The sequence below is a fragment of the Apteryx mantelli genome, chromosome 3 (assembly GCF_036417845.1).
Source record: "Apteryx mantelli isolate bAptMan1 chromosome 3, bAptMan1.hap1, whole genome shotgun sequence".
Lineage (NCBI taxonomy): Eukaryota > Metazoa > Chordata > Aves > Apterygiformes > Apterygidae > Apteryx > Apteryx mantelli.
Window position 1 is genome coordinate 64,993,077 of NC_089980.1, and position 27,985 is coordinate 65,021,061.

Here is a 27,985-nt window from a genome sequence, read left to right on the forward strand (position 1 = left end):
GTTAAAAACAATTGCAAACTATTAGCAGGCAAATCTAACTGGATTAGTGATAGCTAGAATTCTAAATTTCTGTAATTCCTGCTGCTAACTTTAACCATAAGGTTTTTCACATTTGTAACATTCTAAGAGTGCAACTGAATGATTTCAGTACTGTTTGAAAATTTAACTTAATACTATTTTCACAGAATCAAAGCTTAAGATGTTCATGTTCAGTTCTCATTTGCCCTAATGCCAGAGAAGGACTGTTTGTTCCAGTGTGCTTTTTAATATTTGTCTGACCTAATTTTTTATATATCACGTAGCTCCCTTTTCATACATTCTCTCATAAGATGTTTTCATTATTCTTATGGATATCAAATTTACAGATTTCAGTGTTGAGAATCTAATTCTTTTTAACTGTCACAAGTACAGTAGTCAATCCTTTAGGCATCATGAAGTTGGGTAATTTAATTCTTGACCTCTATATAGTTATCAAACATTAAAATATTTCAGTTTACAATAATTTGGGGATTTGGGTATATTTAAAGAATATTGATAAGAACTAAAAGATAATTCTAAGCTATTTAGGTATTTCTCATTAAATGTTAAGTGAATTTTGTTTCCTTTAAACTCTTTTATTGTCTGCCAAAACACAGACTCTTGTCTCCTTTATAATCTTTAGAGATTTTTTTTAAGTGAACAATTTAGATTGTTTGCTTAAATAGGGAATGTATGGGAAATCAGTCTATGGCTTTCAAATTAATATGCTGTTTATTGTAATGCATTGTAAAGTAGCTCAGGATAACCTACTGCAAATAAAATGTGACTATTACTTTTAAGCCACTGCTTCCTATTGGTAGTTCGGACATGTCTCAGATAACCTTCAGGGTATTTTTTGATTGAATTAGGTGGGCCTACAATGCTGAGATGTAACACACTATGCCAAGAGAACCTTTCATATTCTGACTCCCTCCTCCTCAAGACTAACCTCTGAGAAATAGCCAAAAACCCTGAATGTTGTTTTTTGGACAGTTCTGTAATGGCATACTTAGTATATAATGCAATTTAATCATATATATTAGAGAAAAAATATGAATGTGCATGCGTGTCACACTAGATTTTCTCCTTTAGAGGAGTATGAAATGTAGGTCTGAGCAAATGGACAAAATAATCATTGCTTAGAGCAACGAGCGTGCCAAGAGTAACAAAACAGCTACCTAGCTTTTGGCTCTGTGTCTCACACCAGAGCTGTGGAAAGGCAGGCTCAGCTGTAGATGCTGCAGCAGCCACCACCACCAAGAGACGTATTAAAGCGTGTGACATGACAGCTACTACTTGGTCAGTCACACCCAGCAGGAGCAGTCATCATCACCTTTGCCCTGTCATACAAAGGGAAAAAGTAAAAAGCCTGACTTTGGGTGTTCTCCCTGTAGATCTCCATCTCATCTTTCTCCATTTCTGATCTGTTTCTTACATGGTAGAAGTGGTCTAGTGCTGATGTGTTGCTGTTTTTCATTCCGAGGCATGGATAAACTACATTTTCCAAAGCTGCTGAAAACCGTAAGGCAGATATGATGAATACAAGCAGCTTGTTATACCAAGTAATGTTAGTTGGAAACGATTTAGCTGTTGAAATATTCATATTTTCTAATTAAATCTTGAGCCACTTTCCTGTTTAAACACAAGGTGGCACTAGTGCTATTAAAGTTCTTAAGTTTCCTCTTTGTTTGAATTACTGAGCGTTCTGTCACACTTATGTGTTTTGAAATGTAATTTTTGTGTAGAACCCACTAATTCACAACTCTTAGCAATGACATCTTCTAAGAATTCTTTTATCTTCTTGTGCTGTTAATAAGAGAGGCATAGTTTAGTGTTTGTAGAAAGTGATGTCTAACATTTATTTTAACTTATCAATCTTGTTCACACAGATAGCCTTTCACTAATGAACAAAAAACTAAAAATGGAGACTGACTCTTAGAATCCAGCACATTTTCCTGTACTTCGTAATACCTGTTCCCTGGTATCTTATTTTTTGTCAGTTTTTTCTCCCTAAGCTGTTGTAATATTATATTAAATGTTTTTATTTGAGAAGCCAAAAGTGACCACTCTGGTCTTCAAAGTGGCTAAGTTAACTAGTCATTGCTGAGAATAGTTTTATGCATGGTAAAAGTGGTGAAAAGCCAAACATAATTCAAATTATTTTGTGTGCATACTTAAGCCTGTGTTTAACACCTCAGCTTTTATGATTTATCTGTCTAACCCAGAAAATGAGTCTTATAATGAGAAGCTCCCACCCTGTAATTCACAGTTCCAGGTGAGGTTACATGATCTCTTTTCAAGCTGATGTAAGTTCCAGCTGAGAGCAAAAAGAAGGGGCTCCTGGTCACTAGTGTACCATGGTCTGCCATTTGTCTAGCTGAACACTGATCTGGGACAGGAATTGATCTCGCTGAAAACAGCCTTTGGGAGAAATTTCATTTAGATGAGTTTTGGTTATGCTCACCGTCAGGCCAGACAGATGCCAGCACCAATGCAAGGATGAGGGTAGAAAATGTGTGGTTGAACTTCCCTTTTTGGTTTCAGCCTGCACTAAAAAAAAGTTAAAATGACTGTGGCATTGCAACCTGAGAGTAAGTAATTTCAATTTAATTTGAATAGGACATACTTTGTAACACTGACACATTAAGGAAATAAGAAGACTATTTACGGAGTCTTATTCTCAAATTTTTATAACATATGATAGGAATAAAACTATTCAACTATTCAGATAACTAGTATTTGCAATATTGAGTATAATTGATGATACAATGAAGTATCTCACTTTTTCAAGGAGTGAGAGTAACTTTAAATCACATGCTGTTCTTGAGTATATGTGCAAAATGTACTCATTCTAATTATCCCTTTTAACTGAAATCATTCAGAGTGAATTCATTTTTAGAGAGGAGCGGCAAGATTCAGTCTACCTTATGACTGGTATCTGTTACAAGGCACTCCTAAAATTATGAGGCTATTCTCAACATCTGTTTCAGGTAGAGAAGTATTATCCTTACAAGATAATGAAAAATTAAATGATATACCAAAAGTCAAGCATGTGGCTGGGAATTAAATCCAAATTAAAGCCCTGGTCCAGTAGCTAAGCTACATCAAAATTCTTCATTCTCCAGTAATTGATGAAAGAAAGACGAAAGAGGGATGTACAGCTATTAGTTAACTGATGACTTCTCTTATAAAGCATATTTTAGTATTATACAGCATTTAAAATGGACCACATGGTTTCTGTTTCTAGAAATAGAATTTTCCAAGTCAGTGATGAGTTCAAGTTCCATTTTTCGCTTGAGCAATATTACAAAAATTTTACTGTCTTTCATTTGACAATGTTGCAAATGTTTGTATGCTGCTGATTTTATAATTGTTCGTTGTAATTTCTCCATTCTTGTGAGACTGCTGATGGCATCTCAGATGCTTATTTTATGCATTTACATTAAAATATTTAGTGTAATTAAAATTTCCTCTCTTGTCTATTCTAACTCTCCCGGGTTTGATCAGGAAGAAAGGCAGAAGGAGAGTGGGTGGGGTGTTAACTTCATGTATATTCCAGTGCACGTTCCTGCAATAGCCGAGAGTGTGTGTAGTCCCCTCAGGTGAGCGGAGAGAAAACTTGTGTTTGAGCCAAAGCAAAATTTATCCAGTCCGTCAAGTTCTCTCTGATGCCTGAGGGGAAATGAAGTTTGGCAAAAATCATAAAATGTTGGTTTGGGGGATTTTGGTATCTTCCATGTTCTACCTTGCACCCCTCATTCCTAAAAGTCAAGCTGTGCTCTAGCAGAGTTCCTATTAAGTGCTGCAATTAATGTAATAAGCAATGATATATTAAATATTTGGAAAGAGGCAAGTAAAGGCCAGCAGAATCATGTTTCTTCTTTTTAAAAAAAAAGATATACTTCACTTTTCAGCAAAGATGTCCAGGAAGCTAAGTTTGCCAACTGAGTTAAAGCCTGATTTAGGTAAGTTTACATAGTTGATTTTGTTTTTATTGAAACTGTTTTAAAGAATGCAAGTACCTTGAAGTAAGAGTCCTAAATTATATAAACTCTCATGACTTTAAATTGCATTTATCTCAGATGTAGAACTAAAATTTTAATTCCACTCTTTTGGGGGCCTCTCAGGCACAAAATCTCATTGCTGCCATCATAAGGTAAGCCTGCAAATTTTGTACATGGCTTATCGTGCTTTTGTCCTAATTTTTAGGTGTTGGTCACTCTCACTTTAACAGTAGCGCTGTGATAGCAAAAGTGGGAATAAAGAGGTAATGTATCACAAGGAAAATAGCTTGCCTGCTTAGAACTGCCTGATAAATTTTAAGTTGAAAAATGAAGTATCTTAGGAATAACAGGATATGTTGAGATTTATTCAACAAAAAGTTGGGACATACTTTTAAGAACGTTAATTGTCTTGTGACCACTCTGTATAAGTGAAAATAACATACAGCTGTTACCAGTCTATGAGAATTTCATTTTCTTGAAAAAGTACAGTACCTACATAAAAGCAGTTCAGTTGTAAAATTCCTAGTACTAAAGGTCATTACACTGCATAAATAAAATAGCGTACACATGAATAGGGTTTTTTTGTTTTTAGTTTTGTCATCAGAATTTGACTGCCAGCTTGTAGATCAGATCCAGCTCCCCTGCCTCTTTCCCTAAAGACGATGGGGGACAGCTGTAGACCTACAGCAGTAGATGCAGCCTGAATACTGAAAGCTGCCTTCTGTCTGCTGCAGCTGCCTCTCCCTCCTGTAGCAGAGTCCCTACCACAACCCCAGCAAAAGACAGGTCTGGATCAGACTGTGGCAGCTGCAGAACAGTGTATTTGACAACTGCTACTATCAGTGGGGAAAGAGTGGATGGGACTGGGATATCCTGAAACCTTAGAGTTGGACCACCCTGATTTAAGTTACAGCCTACTCCACTCAGAAATGCGAAGTTGGAAGTAGCCTCCAGAGATCCTTTAATCCGTTCCTATGGCAAGCATCCAGATGACTGACAGTTTAACCTCTAATGTATGCATGAACCTCCAGTAAATATGTTTCGAGAAAAATCCCAGGCACAAAGTTCCAGTGTTTTTATAATCAGACAAATTTCCTGAATCCAAATTAAATCTTCTTTGCTTCCATATTAACTTACTTTTTTTCCTTGTCCTTCCCACAGTGAGCATGGATAACAAGTGCTTCCTAACTTTTTGTTAGCCACCTTTTGTGGCATTGAAAACTTATCATCATGTCATTCTTTAATCTTCATTTTTGCTGATACAGTTTTTTACAATATTCAATTCCTTTTCCTTTTTTATAAGTCATGTTGTCTAGGTCTGGGGTGGCTTCTGTTACTCTCCTCTGGACTTTTCTGAGTTTTTCTCATCTTTCTAGATACCTTGGGTCTGGGGCTGGGGGGGGATCCAACTGTGGCCGTATTGGCACCAAAGAGCAGAAAAATTCAACTTGTCTGTTCAATCTCTGTGTGTTCTTCTACTATACTTACTAATGGTGTAGGGATGATTTCAGTTTAGGGTGAATTTTATCATACCTTGCAAACTGAAAACACTTGTAGTCTTACATATTATCCAACTTCTCCTCCTCCTATTGTTATTCCACTCCCAACTCTGTTAATGTTAAGTACTTAGAAGTGGTTGTCTTCAACCTTTCATGAAGTCTGGAGAAAAGAGGATGCTGAAGCCATTTCAGCACTTTGCACATCATCTAAAATTTGCTGTTCTTTCTGTTGAAATAATTAAACCTTTGGGGTTTTTTTGTTGCCATCTCACTTTTGGCATATTCATAAAATAGTTTGTTCCTTCCTAATTATAACAGTCTCTGACTGGTTTTGCTTGATTTTTATCCGTGTGCGCTTTTCTGTACATATATGCATCATTTTATTCCATATACAATGCTCTTAAGTTTTTTAGGTCCGTAAGAAACTTATCTAGGCAATAATAATAGTATTTTTTTGTTGCTGTTTTGCTTCCTGTCCTTTCTCCTAGTGGTATAGTTTGTGCATAGTGTGCTTCAGTGATTGTCAGCTTGTTCATATTTTCTTGGTCATTTCTGTGACCATGTCTGCTGGCTCTAGGAAATAGCTGAAATGTTTGAAATGCTTTTTTCACAAGTTCACTATCCTTATCACTTTCTCTCATTTCTCTCCTTGGCTTCCTGAACCCTACTCTTCCATGATCATATTCTTTCAAATTACTTTTCTGTCTTTAGATCACTGACATCCTCCTTTCTTCCCTAATTAGCCACAACAAAATCTAAAATATTTGATCCTGTATTTATCCTCCACTTTCTAAAACAGAAGTTATCTTCACAGAATCACAGAATGGTTGAGGTTGGAAGGGACCTCTGCAGATCATCTAGTCCAACCCCCCTGCTCAAGCAGGGTCACCTAGAGCACGTTGCACAGGATTGCGTCCAGGCAGGTTTTGAATATCTCCAGAGAAGGAGACTCCACAACCTCTCTGGGCAACCTGTTCCAGTGCTCTGTCACCCTCACACTGAAGAAGTTTTTCCTCATGTTCAGATGGAAGCGTCTGTGTTTCAGTTTGTGCTCGTTGCCTCGCGTCCTGTCGCTCGGCACCACTGAAAAGAGTCTGGTCCCATCCTCTCGACACCCTCCCTTCAGATACTTGTACACGTTGATAAGATCTCCTCTCAGCCTTCTCTTCTCCAAGCTAAACAGGCCCAGCTCTCTCAGCCTTTCCTCATAAGAGAGACGCTCCAGTCCCCTAATCATCTTTGTAGCCCTTCGCTGGACTTGCTCCAGTAGTGCCACATCCCTCTTGTCCTGGGGAGCCCAGAACTGGACGCAGTACTCCAGATGTGGCCTCACCAGGGCTGAGTAGAGGGGGAGAATCTTCAACAGAAACCAGTCCTCAGTTGGACTGCCTGCATTATACCGTTGCTTTTCATTGTTGTAATCCAGATGATTAAGGTGCCATTACTGCTAGGTCCTTTGGTTCAGTTGCACAAGAGAGCTTCCTCTTCCATCCTTCTGATTAAGTGGTGTACTGTAGTGGGTCATCACCCCATTGCTGCTTCCTTTCCATCTGGAACTAATCCATGAACAAGCCACAGATTCTTCCTTGACTTCAGGCTAAATAATACGCACTAATGCAGTTCAACTTTTTACCCCCAGCTCTCTTTTCTGAGTGAGCTATCCACTCTCCACAATACTGATGCTGTCTGGCCAGTTATTTGGGGGATTTTTTTCCTCTTCTTTCCAATACTTCTGGCATTTGTACGCATGCTTGTCAAATATTCAGCCAGTTGCAACTCAACAAATGCACATTTAATTTTATGCCTGTTGCAATAACCTTTATTTTTCTCAGGAAAAAGGGAAAGATCTTTATTCAAATAAGGCATACAGGAAGTATGTCCACAAATCTTAAGTTAAAAAGAGGGAATTAAAGAAACCACATTTAGTCCCAAAGTTATAGTGAGCTGCTAGGATTTGGATTAGCTTTTCTTCATGGTGATTGGTCCATTCAGAATGTAAAAATGCAACTCAACTGTAAACAATGTATTCCAACTTTTTTTTCTTAGTTTGGTTTACATACTGCTAGACTGATTTTTTTTTCCCCCCAAAGATGCATATTAGTATCAGAAGAAGAATATTAATGTATGATTATATTCAGACTGATTAATCCACATTAGAGATCAAAAGACTAAAAACTGGTAAATATTCAAACCTGAAGGAATGAGCATCTTAAGAGGTTGTTGTGGTCATTAGAAAAACTGTAAAAAGAAATAATCATTTCCGTCATCTTCCCTGGATTTGACTCTTTTCCAGTGTTTTTAAATGTAAAAGATTAAGATGTTTACATCTGATCTGATTTACCTAGGTTCCTTTTATAATCCTTGGATTTGCGTTTGACTAAATTTGGTCAGGACAGTAATTTTTCCATCTTTGGAATGAGACAAGTCTTATCTGAGAAATTCACTGTTTATGTCAACTAGAGGTCTATTTAGTCAGTTGAAATCTAGCTTGTGTGCTTTTTCAAATGTGTCTCAGATGTTCTTTACAGAAATTTTTGCAATAATTTAATGAAGTTGGCTTATTGGTACTTCCAGAAAATATATAGTTAAATGTTGTTCTTTAACTCTTAATTCTGTTAAAGAATTGCCAATTGCATCCATACCCTACCCAAAGATGTTGGAATGATGCATCAGGAAAGTAAAGCTTGCATTAATTCATGAGTGCATAGATAAATTCAGAAGTGTTGGCATGTTAAATATCACAACACGTACAGACAATACATAAAAATAGTGCACAACTAGAATGAAGCAGTTATTGGTTTGAGGTTGTGGTTAATATTAGAATTCACCCTCTGTTGTGATAACCTTATTTGCTAAACAATGAGCAAGACTTCCAGAAAAGTTTATGAATGGCATTTTGCACAGTATGCAAAACAGAGACCTTCAGATTTGCATACCTGTGCCAGACAGCATTTGGTAGCATTTGATATTTGTCTTACAAACAGTTCAGGTGTATGTAAATAATCTATTAGACTTCCTCATGCAGGATTTCCTAAAGTTGAACAGTATTACTGGAAGTCATTACAGGTCATGACCCATTGCTCTCTGGATGTCACTGGAGTTCTTAAACTAAAAGATTTGCATCTTCATAAGATCATTAAACCATGTTCCTTAGGAGCCAACAGATTTAATCTGATCAATCAACTAGGAAGATAATCAGCAAGGAGACTTGTAATTTTGTTTTTTAAAGGACTCCTCCTGTTCAGTGATGACTGTTCTTCTTTGTCTCAGGAAGACAGAAACATGCCACATCGTGACAATAGCCTAATGGCTACCTCTGAAGTGAAAGATTGGGTGTTTTGCCCAGGATACGCTGTAGAAAATTAGGCCAAAAGGAGAGGTGATTAAGGAAGTAAAGTAGTAATAAAATAAAAATCAATAGAGTTGATACTTAATATATACTTCATGCTAAAAACAAAAGTAAGTCTGATTTTTCTTAATCCCTGCATTTTGCCATGATTTTTAATTGATACTGGTTTGTTTTCAGATGTCAAAGACAACTCTTTCAGTCGATCCCGGAGTTCTAGTGTTACTAGCATTGATAAAGAATCACGCGAGGCAATTTCAGCTCTTCATTTTTGTGAGACTTTCACAAGAAAGGCTGATACATCACCTTCCCCATGCCTTTGGGTTGGAACCACTCTGGGTACAGTGCTCGTCATTGTACTGAACTTACCCCCAGGAGGAGAGCAAAGACTTCTTCAGCCAGTAATTGTTTCTCCTAGTGGTATGTACAAAGCAGACGGGCTAACTAACTTTGATAGTATATTATTGTCGTTCTTGATGCCTCTTTTTTTTTCTTGAGGGACTCTGTTTTTCTCAGATTATGGATTAATTGGCAATTAATATATAGTTCATTGATCTAGCTAGTAAGGTTAGCGATCTAGATTGATGACTTGATTACCAGAGTTTGAAATACAGTTGTAAAATTAAAAATAAGGTTTTATATAATATCAAAATATCACTTTAATGTGTACTTGTTGAGGAAAGCATGATATCTAACCTTAATGTAGTACATGACAACTTCTAAATGGAGATAGCGGAAGAGTATTTTAGGTGCTTGATTTTTAATCACAAGGTAGGAAACTTAAAAATTTACTGCATCATGAAAAAGGAATTAAAATTAAGGGTTATATATTGAACAATTATTATTAAAAAGCAATGATAAAATACTCCTTTGGATTCCTGTGAGACATCTTGTGGCTTGTTTTTCTGAACCATAGCAACTGATTTCGTTGCAATTACACATTAATGGTTTTCAAAATGTTGCCCAAACAAGGATATTATACTGAATACACTTTGTTAGTCATAGACTTATCTTTCCTACTACCACTGTGTCGTGCAGCATATACTGCATAGCTCCCCTTTAAACTGAGATGTCTTCTGGACATGCAAATTGCAATGCTAAATGTGATTGGAATAGTTTGGCAGCTAAACTGTATTTGGTTTGTGTTTGTCTAGTATGATCTTGGCAGTAGTAGTCAGACTTGGTAACATTTTATGGTAAAGGCAAGACTGCAGACAGAACAGTATGGTGAATCCCTGAATCTGCAACTTGGACCTTAGAAAATACTTCTTTGTGTGATTTCTTGCATACTTAGCAAATGTTCATGTTTCTACTCAGATTGGAATGAACACTGGAGTAAAATAAAAAGAAATGTACTAGCTTAAGATACGGCACACAGACTGTGATTTAAACAATGATGAAGGAAAACTCCTTTCCTCTTTGATTTTATGCTAGAAAGAAGTGGGCTAAAGTATGAACTGCAGGAAAAACCCAGGTTGCTTGTTTCTGAACATGTCTGTTTTGAAGAAAAAGGAAATGCTCACCTTTGACTAATAGGATTTGTTATAGATACTAAGCACACAGTGTGCTCTTCAGGAGAGAATGAAATGAGTTGCCTTTGTTACACTGAACTTTAATATGAATATGCGTTCCAGCTTGGTTCTCTTACTAAATGTGCACATTTCCATTGAGGTTAATGGAGTGTATGCATACCCTTAACCCTTGAAAACAGGTTTAACATTTTCTTGCATAGGTATGTGCTCTTGTATGTGCTTCAGTGGTTTTCAGATTAACGACGAGAGGTTTCGGTAAGTCTGTGTTTTGCTACAGAGGCAAGTCTAAGTTCTTATTTCATTTTCGTTTTGCTAGCTTTTTAAAAAAGAACATTTTGTAGCTTGAAAGACAATTTAGGAGAACTATTTTAGAAATCTGCTCAACTTCTGTGTCCTAGGAACCATCCTGAGGCTAAAAGGGGCCATCTTGAGAATGGCTTTTCTGGATACAACAGGATCTTTAGTCCCACCAGCACATGAACCCTGGAGAGAACACAATGTTCCTGAAGATAAAGATGAAAAAGATAAATTGAAAAAGCGGCGACCTGTCTCAGTGTCCCCCTCTTCCTCTCAGGAAATCAGTGAAAACCAATATGCAGTGATATGTTCTGAAAAGCAAGCAAAAGTTATCTCACTGCCATCCCAGAACTGTATTTATAAGCAAAACATAACAGAGACTTCTTTTGTTCTTCGTGGAGATATAGTGGCATTGAGTAACAGTATCTGCCTTGCATGTTTCTGTGCCAATGGACATATTATGACTTTTAGGTAAGACCTGTTTAATAGTAACTTAAATATTAAAAGGAAAAAATGAGCCTTTATCTCCTAGATAAAAACTTTCATTTTCCATAAAAATATCAATAAAACAAAAAAAAGTTAATTCACTCAAGCTGATGAACCTTAAAAATTTTGGGAATGGATAATTTTAATTGTGTATTCCTATTAATTAGCTCTTTGACACATGGACAAGCTTACTGTTTTAACTCAAGCTATCCTGATTTAACAAATGGAGAGAGTTCCAAACATGGGATATAGGTCTGGGAATTGATGAAGATCGGCTCAAACACAAATTTACTCCTTCAGGGACAAAAGGGCCTTGAAGCAGACTTTCACCTGATAACTCACTACAGCTCGGTATATTTTTGTGAAGCTGCTGTGGTGCTGTTTACTTCATACTCATGCCTGAAATTTTCTGTTTTGCAGTGTAGCCTGCTCATGTGTCAAAGGCCTTAAACTCAAACTATAAAGGTGAAGATTAATTGCTAGCAGTTGTAGCGTAGGAATAAGTCATCTAAAATAAGGGGTGGGAGTTAGGATTTTAAGCTTGTGTAAGGTAATGTTTGAAGGTAGTTATACATCACCTATGTAATTTTTACATATCTTTTTTTTCCTTGAATATTTGCAAATACTATTTTCTTCTGTATAGCAGTAGGAAAAAAATGTGTATATAGCTATATCCTTGCATCTACATTTTCATCTTGCCATTAGCCATGAATAATATGGAACACTGCATTATAAAATTGTGCCAGTAAAACTTATTATATTTAAGGTTGTGAAATCAAGAACTCAAATCAGGAAATTCTGTAAATAGGTACTCACTTCTTCAGGAAGTTGTTAGGAATAAAACTAAAGTTCATGCATACTATAATTAAAAATAAGTCTTGGTTGTTAAGTCTGTTGGTAACTCAGTATGCTCTGTATTCCTACATATATTCTAAACATCTCTTGAAAATGCTGCTCGTTTTGCTAGTAGAGCACCATATATTTGAGCATGACTGACCTTTTGTAATGTAGTCTTCTCTCAGTCATTTTCAGAATATAATAATGTCCAGCATAAACATAATTTTCTAGAAATTTATGTAAATAATTTCTGTATTTACTGATGTCTTACTGTGAAATATTTAAGAGAAGTTCGAGAGCAATTTTCTGTCAAAGTCTAATATCTCCTATGGGAGCAATGCAAATGATATAATTTTCCTGTATGAGAGGGTTCAATTCCTATCAATTTGGGGGAGTCAAAATGCATAAGCATGTCATAGAAAATCAGAATATCAAACACCTGTCTGTGGAACTGGTACATCTAATACATTCGTTGACCACATGACACTTAATGATTGCACTCAGTCTGACCTTTTGTTTTAAACAATTGTAGTTCATGATTCTTTAAAATAAAAAAATTCAAATATTTAACTGATGCAGTGCTGTCTCCTGGATGTGGAGACAACTTGAAACAGTGGCCTCTGGAAAGATTAACTTTTCCACCCTTCCGTTATTCTGAAGCCCTATCGTAGTACTCCAATGTCCATATTAATTACTGATTCTTTAGACTTCTATACAGAAGAGGAAAACTTTGAGTAGAGCCCACAGATAGTGATAATTAAGGTTTTCTAAAGGGAAAGAAATGCATGGAAGAAAGGGAGGAGAGATAGGAGAGACAAAGGAATGAAACTACGGGGAAAGAAGAAAAACAATTCAGTCAGGGGTAGTCTGAAGGGCAAGCATTATTTTTCCCTAGTTGAAGCTGAACTTGATACTATTCAGCTATTATATACTTTTTTTTCCTTCATGTAAAACCCATAGAGTTTATTATGTTTAGTGTATGTACATTACAGAGTGCATACACTAAATTAAATCTCAACTGAGTCCTGGTATGTCAGACTTGAGGGGAAAAAAATAGTGGATATTATTTCTAGAGAATGAGTAAGCACTTCCAGTAAGGAATATCCTTGAAGTGAATCTGCTTTTATCACTCTAAACTAAATCTAACAAAAATCTTGTATCGTTTTGCAAATACTTTGAATTGATGGTACCATATTAGCATATTATGAGATGTCCTTCCTTAATACCATTAACTTTGCAAGTCAGAAATCATGAGCAAATAATAATTGGCAAGCAATAATTGGGGAAATTATTTAAAAAAACAACACCCTTTTCTCTTCCCCTTCCAAAGCAAAGTCCCTACTTTTTAATCTTCATCTACCACCTCCTAGCACTTCTCTACAGAAACACGGTAGTTTCAAAAAGTCCGGCATGCTACAGTTTTCCCCTCTTATCCCTCTGGCTACGAGATGTTTCCGCAGTGTTTTTTGCGTGAAGTCACAAACTTACTGTTCCCAGGCTGCCCGTGGCCAGCCAGGAGCCAGCATCAGAACAGGTGTAGGTGTGTTAGCGTAGCCCTGGGCCTGAGCAAAGTCGAGTTCCTGCTCAAAGTCGGGGAATATCAGTTTTGGTTCACACCCGTGGTAATACTTGCGGTGAGTTCAGAGTACAGGTTTGCAGGGCCTGCAAGTCTCTGCAAGAGTCTCTGCAGATACGCTATGAGTTACTTGCAGGTCTTTGCAGCTTCTCAAGTACATATGGCCATAGCTGGAAATATGCAGAGTTGTTAGTAATATTGTAAGAAATAGCAGCACTGTCTGTTTGGGGGTTTGGGTTTTTTTTTGGGGGGGGGGGGGGGGACAGATAACATTTCAATATACAGTCAGAACCAGTAAACACAGTGTGGAACTAACCTAGTCTTCATATTAGCCCATGTGTGTGAGAGCAGTATGTGAAAAGTGTTTCCCACCTGAGACAGTTTTTTGGTTATGTGAATAGTCAGCTGACAGTGTGATTGGATATATTGGGATGCTTAAAATAAAAATGACTGCAGAATAAAACTTTTAGTTCTCTTTCAAAAAAAGAAAAGAGATGTCTGAGTTTCCAGGCACTTCTTTTTAATCCATGCTTGGAAACCCTAGTTTTCAAATGTTAGATGTTTTTCTTATAAACCATGTTTTGAACAGATCTGTACATGTTTTGCTTTTTAATCATTTCAGCACAAAAAAACCTCCTGTATTATTGAGATTGGCATTGAGAACTGAACAAAATATTCAGGGTTGAAACTAAAGCCAGCTTGAATTGTTCTGACAAATGCAGACATGGTCCTTACTGCTTACAGAGTTTTGTAATTTTTCTTTCTTACAAAATGTAAGATACCTTCAGTCTGCTTTCCATCTGTATGAACAGCTGATTTCTGTAGCTATGGATCCATTGCCATCAGCTTCTCCATCAAACACAATGCTATGGTATTGATTGCCATACATTGTAATGAATGTGAGAATTAATGTTTTCCCTGCCTTTTAGGGACAGCTTGCATTTATACTTCATACTTGTTTTTTTGCTGGCTGTCTAAATCCTCATTTTTGAAAGAAAACAAACACTAGTATTTATGTAAAAAGAAAAGCTCTATTTTTTCTTAGTCAAGTTCTTTAAATGAAGTTTCTGCAAAAGGCTGTGTTTCTGTGCAATCCTTAATTAAAATCTCAGATTTTACTGGATATCAAAGGTAACAAGTTCTTAGTCTTCTCTGTTCATGTCAGCCACTGACAGTAACAGGGCAACAGATCTATGTAGCTTCCTGCCTCTTCTGCAGATCAGAAGTTCTAAGATAGTCTGCTAACTTAAATATCTACTGTGAATCTTACTTTCCTCAGGGTCATTTTGTTTTCTAATGAACTTTGCATGGAGAGATATGTGCTAAATTAGGAATACTGAGTTTTTACAATGTGCAGAGAAGTTACCTCCCAAGTATTAAACTCTGTCAGCCCTCCCCTGACTTAAAATGGCTTTTCTGTTGTGGCACCCAAGTTTATTAGAACAGGATTAATTTCTTTTTGGCAATGGTTATTTCTGGTGGCCGCTGCATTGGCTTGCCAAGTGAGGGTCAGACTGGTGACTGACCTGAGAAGAAATGAATCACTGCTCTGAAGTGAACTTACTGTGCTCTGTGTAAAGTTGTCTGAGCGTTGTCGTACCTGAGATCCCCATTGGCTTTGGAATACTTACCTACTGCTAACAAAGTCAAATGGATCTTGCCATTCTGCTTGAAGCTGATATAAATACCTTGCAAATTGGTTAATGTTACAGATTTGTTTAATACTCTGAAAATGCTGTCACTGAGGTCATGCCTATCCTAAGTGATTTAATGTAGTGATTTGTCTTGAAGCTGTAAGGATGCCTTATGCTTCAGTCAACCCAAAGCCTGGCAGTCTCCCCTCACTAATTCATTCTTAGGAATATTGCTGTTTTAGATACATGCACAGCAGCCAAGTCAGTGCTGGCTGGTGGGCTCACAAGGCAATATTGCTTTTTGTTTCACATCTGTAGAATTGTTTCCAAAGTCATGTTACCCATCCTCCTTCCTGTCTGTCATAAATGAAATACACTTCTAGGAGGCAATCTGTAAAATGTAAGCATAACTTTTAGAAATCTTTTATTGTACCTTGAGGGGAAAAAACGCTTATTGTTGCTATTACTTCTTCCCCTTTATTTTTCATTGCTTTCAGCCTCATTTTGGCCCCTTACTCCTTTTTTTAGTCTCTAGGAATAATAATATTACTCAGATGGTATCTACAAAAGAAACTGCTTAATATATTATTGGTACTGCAGCTAAGCTCTTTTGTAAGTTCTGCTTTTACAAAAATTTCACAGGGAATATTTTTGAGGTAGTGGTTCACTTTGGGTTCTATTTAGCAAGACATTAGGTGTTCAGTCCCTTCTTATTTGCATTTTTTATTACCTTGAGGGAGAGGAATGTTTGGTAGCAAGAACATTGTTACAGCCTGGGTCTGCTGCATCTGCTTATCAGTAGCTTGATGCAGTAAATACTGCGGTTAGATGTGCAGAAACAGAAAATACCAGGTAAGCAAACTTTGCTTTAAGAGATTTTTGTCTTAAATATGCAGCCAACCAAAAAAGGAAGGACATAAATTTGCAAGATTGTTGTGTTTAGGTTACTGAATTCTGTTTTCCTTTGAAAATCCTTCCCCTGTGTATTTCCAAGTGTTCCCAAGCACATTCTTTCAGACTTTATTTTCAGTTGAGGCAGAATTGTTCACCTGAGAGAAAAAACAGAATATTTAATTATATATAAAGGTGAAAATTCTTGGCAAATACTTATTAAAATACTTTGATTATTGAATAATACTTTAATTGTATTTGTGTTTTGCATGATTTAGGGAATCATTTAAATGATACTTTCAACTGCATCTGTGATGCAGATGTCTAAGTTTCATTTTTGAGATGCTGCCTGGAAGATTTCATATCTATCTTCTGAGGTTTTGTAATCACACTACACAATGTCCTGTTTAAGCTGTACTTATTCAGACAGTGAAAAGGGTATGAGCAAAATGATACATTGTGGTTTACAAATCACAATTATTTGATCAATATTAGACAATCCTGCTATATTTAATGATTTTTTTTTTAATTCTTTTCTTAAGTTTACCAAGTTTAAGGCCCTTGTTGGATGTATATTACCTGCCACTCACAAATATGCGGATAGCCAGAACTTTCTGCTTCACCAATAATGGACAAGCGCTCTACCTTGTCTCACCAACCGAAATACAAAGGCTCACCTACAGTCAAGAAACTTGTGAAAATCTTCAGGTAATGCGTAAAAACTAATTTACTATCATCTAACATAAATATCCCCTGGAGATTCCAGTTCTAAATTCATGATGCTTTCACGGTAATTGAGTTTGTTGAAGGCCAAAGTATATCATGCTGTAATTTTCCCACAGTGTAGAGCCTGATTCAGGATGAATCGTTTCCCCTCCTCTTACATTGTACTGTTTTATCCCCTGGTATTTGAAACATAGTTTGTTACTCAGTTTTCTTTTTATCTGTATGAAAGTGTTTAATGTGTGCAGTTAACAAAACTCCCTTGTGCAATTGCTGCGGGTAAAGATGCACAGTGCCATCAGTGGGGCGTGCCAGGTCAAGATACTTAGAGGCTTGATAAGATTCACAACCGTGCTTCGATGTGGAAGTTGTATAAAATCCTGAAGTAGCAGAGAGAATCTGGAAGGTCTGCTTTCATACCACACATAGATATGAGTATTTGCAGGTACAGTTTCAACAAAAGCAGATCAGGATGTTGCCCAAGTTGTTGAGGGGAAAATACAGCTATGCTCGGACATGCTTCTTTGCAAATAGTCTTGAGCTAATAGCTTGTGACTATCAGAACAGATGGTTCTGACAGATTTCCTAATCTGTTTTTCTTTCTTACTTCAGAAGTAGCCTCGACTGTCTACTGCAAAGCCAAATGCTTCTTAAAGCATTTTCATTTTAAAATTCAAATCCACAAAAATCTTTAAAGTGAAAGAATATTCCATTAATTTGTGTGTGCAATAATTTATGCCTTGTTGTGTCTCTTCTTCATTGCAAAGGAAATGTTGGGTGAGCTCTTCACTCCTGTAGAAACACCAGAAGCACCAAACAGAGGTTTCTTTAAAGGCCTGTTTGGAGGTGGGGCACAGTCACTTGACAGAGAAGAACTCTGTAAGTTTTTTGTATTATTTATTTTTCTGGTATTTCCACGTAAGGAAATCAGTCAACCATGAAGAATGTATTACATATGTTAATATAACATTATATTTTCAAAGAGAAAGCTGCAAAAAGGGAATGAGGAAAAAATACTTTTTTCATAGTTTTATATGCTGCACCCCCTTTACTAATAAGTAACAGAAAAGCTTGTTACTATTTTCTCACAGGCTTCTCTACCTCTTCTCTATTCAGGATAGGATAATAAGATAATAAATGGGACAGCTGATCTTATTTTTCTTCATCTTTAAGTGTATGGTACTGCCCATGATTCATACTGCTAACCTAAAAGAGGCTGGTTCTGGAAAATACTTTTTAGACAGTGACAAAGTTAAATTGCTATTCTACTTCGGTTCCTTTGCTGGATTCTTTTTCTTCATTTGATTTGTGAAGAGATGGCTTAGGAATGACAGTGAGGACAGGACTGTGTGATAGTTCAATTCAATGCCCTTTTCATACAGGATAGTAGAATTCATATTTGGCCAAATTTTTATTGCTTTCTTTCATTGCTTTTTCTCTTTCAGCTTTATTAATCTTTTATTGTGGCTATATGCATCATTTTAATGTATTTAAAGGATAAAACCAAATTTCCTCTTATACAGATGAAACACCATATTATGCAAACTTATTGGGAAGCAAGAACTGTTTCCTTTTTCATGTGAAATGTTACTTTTAAAACAGGCAAGGCTCCTTTGCAGTCCTTTCTTTTATAGGTTCTTTTGATCTATCCATTAAAAATAAAATTAATCTTTACCACTTATGCCTGTATATGTTGAATAAATAACGTATATTTAGAGGTCACTTTCTGAGTTTAAAATTCCACATGCATTTATGTATGTGTAATAGTTTGAAACACTAGCAAAGTTCTGTATTAGACAAACTTGTGTGCATAAGTGAAACATTTAATTAGTCAGTAAGACTGAGAAAGGGGAAAACTACTTTTTCATGGCCACAGAAAAGCACACTTGTAACTTCAGAAGTTATCCTTTTTACTCAATTTCAAGTTTCCACCATTTTACGCTGGCTCTTCTGACCTATTTTTAAAGAGATCACAAATGTTTCTTACAACTCAGTCTAAGGGTTTTTTGTGGCTTTTGATAGAAAGACCTGTTTTGTCTCAAACCTTCAGAAAATTACTGCTGAATGGAGTAAAAACCTAATGAACTGCAGCCTGAAAATAAGTTTATTGAAAATTAAAAGACATCTGAAACTGTCTTTAAAATAGAAATAGTTAACATGAGAATCACTGCAGGATCTGTCTGCAATACAAGGGAAATAGTTTGTTGCCTTTTTGTGCTTCTTCAATACTAAGAATTTTTATAGTATTAGTTGAAATGAAATTCATTCTTTCTAGAAGCATGAAATCAGAAAATCCTAAAATATTTCAGAAAATTGTTAGCTATGTGAATAGTCTTATTGCTATAGGAAAAAAAGATGTAAACCATAATTTAATTTTTTAAAAAGTAAAAAGAATTAAAATTTTTTTTATCAGACGATTTGGTTTGATTTTCAGATATTAAAGACACATTTTTGGCCTTTGTTCAAAAAATTATTGTAGAGGATACAATTCAGTTCAAGACTGACACCTCCATTAAGTGTCTAGAATGAGCTATGTGCATAACATCTAATTTTGAGCAAAGGAGATGTAGTCAACATGGTCACTGGAGTCGAGAGAGCTGTTCAGCTGACCAGGCCTGGGCCTTTGCTATAGGATGAACCTTTTGTTCTTCTAACTGTACTGCCTTTACATGGTTTGCATTACTTTTTTTTTTTTTAAACATAACTTTTGCAGTGTCTATAATGGGAACACAGACACCTAAACTTTGGGTATCTGAATTTAAAACTGCACTCCCACCACAGGAAAATTCTACTGGTAGAATTATCCTGGCTGGCTGCACCAGCAAAGCACTTCCAGAATTGACCGCATTGTGTATTGGCAAAGTTCTCCAGTTTTGTCTGCCTCATTCCCAAAACCCTCCCAGTGAAGCGAGCTATATTGTAAAGAACCATTTCACCAGCACAATTCTGTTGGTGCCAGTGATACTAGCCAGCACTGTTGCGAGAGTTTTAATTTCACACTTGGGCTGTGAAGAAGCTACAGTTTTATAAAATGCCTGGAAACTTTGAAATATATTTTCAAATGTCAGTTTGATTAAATTCCCTCCAGTAACATCAAGCATCAAGTGCTCTTTGTAGCCACAACTATGATTTAGTGTTTGGCGTCCATGCAAAATGATGAAATCTCTTATTTATAAACTGGTTACTTTGGTATTCATGTAATAATGATAGAAAACCATACTGTTCTGTTTTTGCTGCTTTGCAAATGCCTCTAGTTGGAGAGTCTGCATCTGGGAAGGCATCGAGAAGTCTTGCCCAGCATATTCCAGGGCCTGGGGGTATCGAAGGCGTCAAAGGAGCTGCATCTGGTGTAGTTGGGGAACTAGCACGAGCCCGGCTGGCACTAGATGAAAGAGGACAGAAACTAGGAGAACTGGAAGAAAAAACCGCAGCCATGCTTTACAGTGCTGATTCTTTCTCTAAACATGCTCATGAGGTGAGTCCATGCATGTTAAACTGAGAGCATTAAACTGATTCTGTCTCAGATAAATACAAGTTTTGCAACTAACTGACTTTTGCTGTAATGCATATTAAAAATATCAAAAGGGAAGGCAATATCCTTGATAATGGACACTTGAGTTTTATCTGTCAAATGTAATCTCTAATAGTTAAGTATTAATGTAAGCAGCTTTGCCTATCAGCGTGTTGGTCTGAAACATACCCTCTGCCTCAGTGGCATGTAGACTTGCAAATATTTAATAGACTTGCCCATTATTTAATAAGTTCCTATTATTTCAAGAATGTGTCACTGATTTAGATGTATTAAGAGTAATGCTGTGTGTGATTCCTGTGGGTTGTTAAGAAAGATCCAACTGAATGCAAATCCCATGAATCTGAGATAATTTTTTCCTCAATAAGTACAAAGGATAGCTGTTCCCTTCGGTGTTCATGTAAGATCTCTTTCCACCCCCGACCTCCTGTGCAGCCTTCCCATCCTCTCAAAATTTATCTTTTTCTCTCCAAGTCCAGAAGATCAGCAGCAAGGTTACCGTTAGAAAATTCATTGCACTGACCCATCACTGTTCAGCAGTGTGGTTATTGCAGCTGTGAGAAGCCTTACTCAGGTCCCTGTTTCTCATTCTGCTTTGTAAGCTTGTAATTTGTTTGTTTCGTTGTACTTGATAGATTATAGAAACACTAACTAGAAATGGGTTTTATGTTTGTTTTTAGATGATGTTGAAGTACAAAGACAAGAAGTGGTACCAGTTCTGATGACCCTCATCAGTTACATCTATATAATTTTGTCCTGATGAAAAAATCTTCTGTTTTTTCATTGATTTTTGCCAGGACCATTGAAGTTTAAAGGAGTATTTACCATTGGATACTGTTGTTTCCTAGCACAAATCACACACTGTTTTACCTCAGTCGTGGCTTTAACTGAGGAGCTTTATATTTAAGAGAAACACAAACAAAAACTCGTGTTTCTTTGCTTTTGGTTAGCTGAGAGTTGGGAACAGAGCAGGTAACTTGAACGTATGGAAAAGAGGGTAAAAGAAAAACGTGGTGTGAGATGGGCAGGGGCAACGCAGGATCAATCCTGTGTTAATATTTCATATGCCAAAAGTTTTTGTGCTATTGTAATTGCTGCCAGTGTTATACCCTCCTGTGAGGAGAGGCAATAAATCAGGGGTCCAAGAGCTGGAATAACATTGTTTGTCTTACTGGACAGTAGCTGACTTACACCTACCCTCTCTAGGACTCATTATATTTACTGTTGTTGTTGAAGAAGAGTTGAAGTTTGCTGTCATTTCTTTCATCAGAAAAACTGGAAGCTTGGAAGATTTCATGTTGAAAATTGTATACATAGTTGACCTGTGCATAGTCTTTTCTTGGACCCCTGATCTAGTATTCTTGTATTCACATCATATTCTGTGAAGTGCAAAACAAGAGGATACACAATTTTTGCATTAAAAAAGTCAAGTGATTAATATGACTGGAATGTGTCATGCTGGGAGTTTTCATTTGTGTTATGACTGTGCAATGTGAAACGTGGCAACATCTTCATCGTGGTGAGAATACTTCAACTTCTGTTTATTTAAATATTAATTTTTGCCAAAAATAGTTATTGGTTCAGTTTGTATAAGATTTAGAATTGGCTGTGGGTTCCATTCATGCTGTGAATTTTTATAAATGTTTAACAGAATGTATCTTTACAGCCATTAATTAAAATAGCTGAAATAGCTGCAGGTTTCGCTTAAAACTTAAGTTATAGATGCCCCTTTAGTCCTTTACTACCAAATCAAATAATTTTGGACTCAGGTTTTCAAACAGTTTTACACTCAGTGGAGGTGCTTATGCATGAATAATGGCAAGCATCTAATATTTAATAATTGTCAGTATATTGTTGTTTAGCCAATTTCTAAATCCTGCTAGTAGAGCTATTTTACAAGTACCTATCTCAGCCCCACACAGTACTAAAGACAGCTGGCCTAAGGTTTGCGTTTAGTCTCTAAAGCAGTGTTTCCAATAACGTGGTCAGTGGTAAGAGTGTACACTAAGACAGTTTTCACAGCTTCAGGAATTGGTGGAATAATGTTCGGTTTGGGCAGGGTAAATAATATAGCTGAGCTAAGTCATTAACGGCTGCTGCGCCAAAGCTGTAACAGTGGGGATCATGAGAGCTCTTTTAAAAAAAGAGAGAGGAATCCTTAAAAGAAGTTTTTGCATTTCAAAAATGAATTTAGATTATTTTCTCAAAGCAGGAATAGTTACTGACTGTTTCTGTTTGATAAGAGGGAATACTTAGAAGCTGATAGGTGATGTCTTGAAATACTGTCTGTAATAAATCGTTGGGGTATGCTTCTCCAAGCACTGGCTTCTGTGTGGTTTTTACACACTTTTTTGAATGTTCCCAAAGCAAAACCTGGGTTATATTTGTATTATAAGATGATGTAGCAGGTACATAGATAAGGCAAGCTTACAGTCCACTTAAGAGATGCAAAATACTAAAGTTACTGATAGTTCTTAACTCATTTTTTAAATTTGTCACTTATCCCAGCAAATGTACTTGGGCTTTGTAGCACAAATTGATAAATTGTCTGATTTGTGTATAGCATCATGTAATTAAAAAAAAAAAAAAAATCTGTTACCAGGATGAGGATATACCATACCATGTCCACAGTTTAAAGAGCTTAACAAATGTGAACGTGACAATTTGAACAAGCAGCATTATGATGGCTCTGGCCTATATCTGCCAAAGCCATATTAGCGCCTGTTAGTTAACTCAGCTCGCCACGCTTTTTTTTTTTTTTTTGCTTCTGCACAAGCTTTCTTTTTTGCTGCTAATGCATATTTAAAATAAAAACATTTTGCAGAAAATGCAGTAAGCAGAGAACTAGATAAGCTAATATCATGTATCTTCCAAAAAAAAGAACCTAGCTGACAGTAGTCCCCTTCCTTTTCTCACATTTATAAATTCAGATTATTGGTTATTATTTGACCTGGTGAAGATGGACTGTATTTAAGAGCAACAGAATTATCCTGAAAAAGTAATCTGGTCAGTCTCTGAGGGAATGGATGACAAAAATACTCTTCAGCAAATCATGAAGGTAGTTTGATGGAAGCTAACCTTGGCTTGAAAGAAAAATGTACTTACCTTTCCCATCAGGAAACATTTGACAACCACCAGCAAGCAAAAAAATAAGAAGGAATGAGAGAGTATATGCCACTACAAGGAGAGTAGTAGCTTATTTGGTATTACAGAATTTATCATAGTTCCATCTTTTTTTCCTGTTGCATATGTTCAGAGCATGCTTCTAGATTTGAAAAGTAATGTAACGATCGCTCACAAGATGAATGCACAAATCTTTTTTTCAGTCAGTAATAGGGGCTACGTACAACTTCAGTCTAAAATGTTCCTTTTTGTTCCTCTGTGGAAGGAAGTTGATCATGCAAACATATTATTGCATCTTATTCTGCTGTTGGTGGTGCACCTTTTGTACAGCTAAGTATATTGCAATCCTTGGGGGGGTGGGGAACACCCCCATCTTTTTTGCTGATATTTTAGTTGTGTGAAACTTTTTCAGCATGTCTGGAAAAATATAAAATACAACTGAGCTATTACTTTTTTAATTTTTTTGATGAGCGTTTAAGAAACTGCTGCTACCTGTTTATATGTCGTGTCTCTCATTAGGATCTGAAAACTGAAGAAGCTTTTCTTCACCTTAGTCCTGCCAAATTGTAACTTCTTAATGTTGATATGTGTAAATATGCCTGTATTCCAAATAAGTCTGAAAGTGTTACACCACAGGCATCTCCAGTGATTTGTTCTTTGAAAAACAGTCAGTTATAAAACATAGTTGTGTCCCTTGTCTGTCTTTATACAAAGATTTTTGCCTGAGGTGGTACTTGCATGGCAGGTGATGTTAGAAAGCTACATCCAAAGGAGGATTTTTGAAAGCAAGTTCATTTCCTCTTTTCCATTTATTTTCCTTTTTCTTCTCCTTTTTTGCTTAATTGATAGCACTGATCTTACCTGAACTTTAAACTTGAATTTTTCCTGCACTTTAATTAAATCTTGTTATTTTATTCCTTAATTTTATTTCTACATTTGTGCAGTTCAGCTTCATTATTTGTAAATAAACACACACATTCAATAAAGAGTTTAGAACAGATTCCTTTTGGGCACATTTGCTAATTGTGTGGTTATAGTTTGGAATGTGTGTTTTCTTTAGCAAAATATGTATATACAAGTATATACCATATAGAATCTAATGAAAGGCACTTCTCCTGTGTCAGCATTCAGTTTATAAATTACTGCAACACTTTCAGATTTGTTACTAGATAATACAATAATAACCTGTTATATTTATACATACTGCTTAAGAATATACTTTTACTTTTAAATAATTTTTATATGTACACTTCTACCTTTAATTTTAAAAAGAATTATGTTCAATTTTTAAGTCAAAGTACTTAAAGTATGTATATTATCCATAGAAGAAGTTGTTTTAAGCTTATGAATACATTCATATCTCATATCGAGATGATACAGTTACTAAGCAATGAAAACAAATTGCCCATTTTGCTTTGCAGAAAATAATCATACTTATTTTTACCTCCCGTTTTGAACGTTCTTAAACAATACCCTAAGTATGGAGAGGGAAGAAAGTGCATTCAGAAAACAAACCTGATGTAAAATTTTTCTCAGTAGCTGCAGTTTGTGGCTGGCTGTTTTTCTTTATTATTACTATTATTATTTTAAGCATAGACATGAAAAATGCTTTTTTTCAGGTATTTTCCTCAAACTTTTAAAAATCCCCAAAATTGAAATGAGGTTTTATGTATTTTGTTCGAAAAAATTTTCTTTTACATTCAGAATGTGTGTCAGAAAACTTGCAGCTTGTGCCTGACGTGCCCCCCTCTTTCTCATCATGGTTTAGCATAGCTGAGCAGATAGCCGATGGCAGCTGAAGTTCTGCGTGTGCAGTGGTGAAGGTGTGCAAGGACTGCCTCCTTTACAGTGTAACTCGCTGCACTCTTCCTTCATTGCAGCCAATTTCCTGTATAAGTCGTGTGCATCTTTTTGGGTGAATGTGGATAACTTTGCTACTGCCACAAAATATTCTATAGACAGAAATTAATAGTATTTAAGGGGAGGAAGTAAGTAGAATGGGGGCGGGGGGAAGCTGTGTAGTGTAAGCGAATCAGCCAAACTGATTTTATTTCAGTTTTCATTGAAAGGTTAATTTAAGCTGAGCCCATTTCTACTTCTCCTGTGTGTTACAAAGATGTGCTGTATACCATCTATTTCATTACTGTTTCAAGCCAAGTGAGCATGCTGTGTTTCTGGGTTCTTTTACACATTATAAAGTTTAGGCTTAAAGATGAGTTGTTAGTAAAGAAGAACTGGGACAGGAATATCAAACAACCAAATGAAGGGTGTCAATCAGTATTCCTTTTAGTTTTTAAAGTAAAGCACCTGGAAATGTTTGCTTAAAAGTCATACAACTGTAGATTTCTTTGATATTTGCATTTGTTTTTATTAGTTACATATTACCAGTCAAAAGTAATTACTAGAAAATAAACTCCGTTTTGGTTGAAAACATGTAAGGAGTTGTATGTGGATTACCACTAATATTCAGTAATAGGTAATGCAAAGGGAGTGGGGTGGGAACATGTTTTAAATATTCCCTTTTAAAAAAGAAGTGTAAATAAGCAGTACTGTATTATTTTAGACCTGAGCTCTGCTATCTGTAGTGATTAGAACTAGGAAAACATGCTGCTTTCTAGTTATGCTACTGTTTCATTGTACCAGCACCATGGGGGAAAAATAAAAAAAATCAGTAAATTTTTCTAACATTGCCCACTTGTGGGTAAGCATGCTTGATGTGTAGCAGTTCTCATTTATGTATATCTTAATGTGTACATGTGTGTTTTCTTTTTTCTTTTTGATCATTGCAACTTATTCTTCAGTTAAGTCTTGCTGAGCCCCCCTAGCTCTTCTGAGGGTGATTGCTGGAATATGCATTTTAGGTAGGGCTGCAAATTCATCTGTCTACAAATATAGTTTCATATGAACTGCAAACTGTACTGTTACAAACACAACTATGTTAGGTTGCATAGAGTTATTTTACTTACATGTACTTGAACTGAACTATGTCATCATAAAGTGAAAAAAAAATTAAGTATGGAATATTTTTGTAAATAAAATACCTGTGCAGCTGGTATTTTAAATTTAAAATGTATTATACATTAATGTTTCAGAAAAAATGTTCATATATGTGTATATGAATGTGTCATTATGCTGAAGGGCTCTGATTGGGCAAAATAAACTATTCAAATCTCTCCCAAAATGAATCAGACTTAGTTGGTTGATTTTTTTTCCTCCTAGCAGGTACTTTTCTTGGTGTCTGTGGAGCAATACAGTATGGTCTTGCCAAAGAGTCTTCCCTACTTGCATTTTCTGTGAATTTTACTGTTTTTACATCCATTGCCACCTGCATTTTGCCAAAAGAGTGTGTTTCATTTCACTTAAGGTTTTGAGATGTGCTAATAATAAGCTAAGCAGTATGTACTTGAAACAGCAGCAGCCAGGTTAGCAGTGAATAGGTATTTAGGAGCACAGGAGGTGGAGTGGTTTCTGTGCTGATGTTCCCAAGCCTGTCTATGGGCATTCCAAAATACGTGTCTCAACAGTGACTAATCAAGTCCTGTTACCTTTCAAGTTCCTATCAGAAAAGTTAAGATCACTTATTTGACAGAGACTTAGTGAATCAAAGTGTTTTCTCTAGTTGCATTTTGGCAGTGTTCAGTAATTTAGAAATCGGGGGGAGGGGGGAGGGAGATGAATTTATTTTCTTTTTCTGTGCCATATTTACAACACAGAAGAGATGCATTGTTTTCTTTGGTTGGGGCTCAACTTTGCCACTGACTAAACTTAAGCTCGCATTCCATTAAATTTTCTGTCTTCTGCTGTTGTGGGGAAAGTAAAACCTTTGCAAAGATGCAGAGTGGTGTGGAAATACTGAATCTGAAGAGAGGCTGGGGCAGTGATTCTGAGATGCATGAACTTGCCTAACCTCTCTCTCTCTCTCTCTGGGAGGCCGTGGGGAATCCCCGTAACAGCACAGCTGTGGGCAACTGAGGTTGAATACCTTGGGGCCATAAATCAGACATTGCCAAGGAACTAGTGTAGATTTGTGGCACAAGAAACTTCCTGCAAAAATAATATGAAGTGCAGTCTTTTATGGAGGTGCAAATAGAAAACAATTTCAAGCTGGTATCTTCCATTTCTCTTGGGCATCTGCAAGTTTTCGAAAAGTTTCTAAAAAGGTGCTTGCTGAGGTGCTGTTATTTGAATGTCAAAGTCACCTACAGACTATGGTGCTGGTTTGTTCTGGGATGATGCAGCAACTAGTGCGGTGTGCCGGGCCCCTCAGCAGGCCTCTGTTCATTGCAATTACTGTCTTTAGACCAAGTATTCAAACATACATAGTTCAAGATGTACTACATAACAAGGTACTTATTCATCTAAGGAAACACTGTTTAAAAGCCATCCCTTGTGAAAGGAGTAGACAAAACATGCTAATAAAAAAAGTCAAGGACTAATCAAGGTCATTACATCAGGTTTTCTCTTTAATATGTTCAAACTCAGAGTCAATC

General features: G+C 36.3%; 1 protein-coding gene across 4 annotated transcripts in view; it reads left to right on the top strand.

Moving 5' to 3' along the window:
* STXBP5 (syntaxin binding protein 5) overlaps nt 1-26,680 on the top strand; it is a 129,193-nt gene extending 102,513 nt beyond the window's left edge. Inside the window, exons 21-28 of one of the 4 annotated variants that reach the window (XR_010883737.1) lie at nt 3,915-3,983; nt 9,048-9,287; nt 10,798-11,167; nt 16,663-16,828; nt 17,611-17,722; nt 20,098-20,318; nt 21,053-21,891; nt 23,303-26,680. Coding sequence is in view for 3 of the 4 variants with exons in the window: in XM_067293542.1 (XP_067149643.1) it covers nt 3,915-3,983; nt 9,048-9,287; nt 10,798-11,167; nt 16,663-16,828; nt 17,611-17,722; nt 20,098-20,318; nt 21,053-21,094 (1,220 nt within the window). In the remaining variant the exon portion in view is untranslated. Of the gene's footprint in view, nt 1-3,914; nt 3,984-9,047; nt 9,288-10,797; nt 11,168-16,662; nt 16,829-17,610; nt 17,723-20,097; nt 20,319-21,052 lie in introns of all 4 variants that reach the window. The other 3 variants (XM_067293542.1, XM_013945418.2, XM_067293543.1) reach the window with 3 other exon arrangements.
* The last annotated feature ends 1,305 nt before the right edge of the window (nt 26,681-27,985 follow it).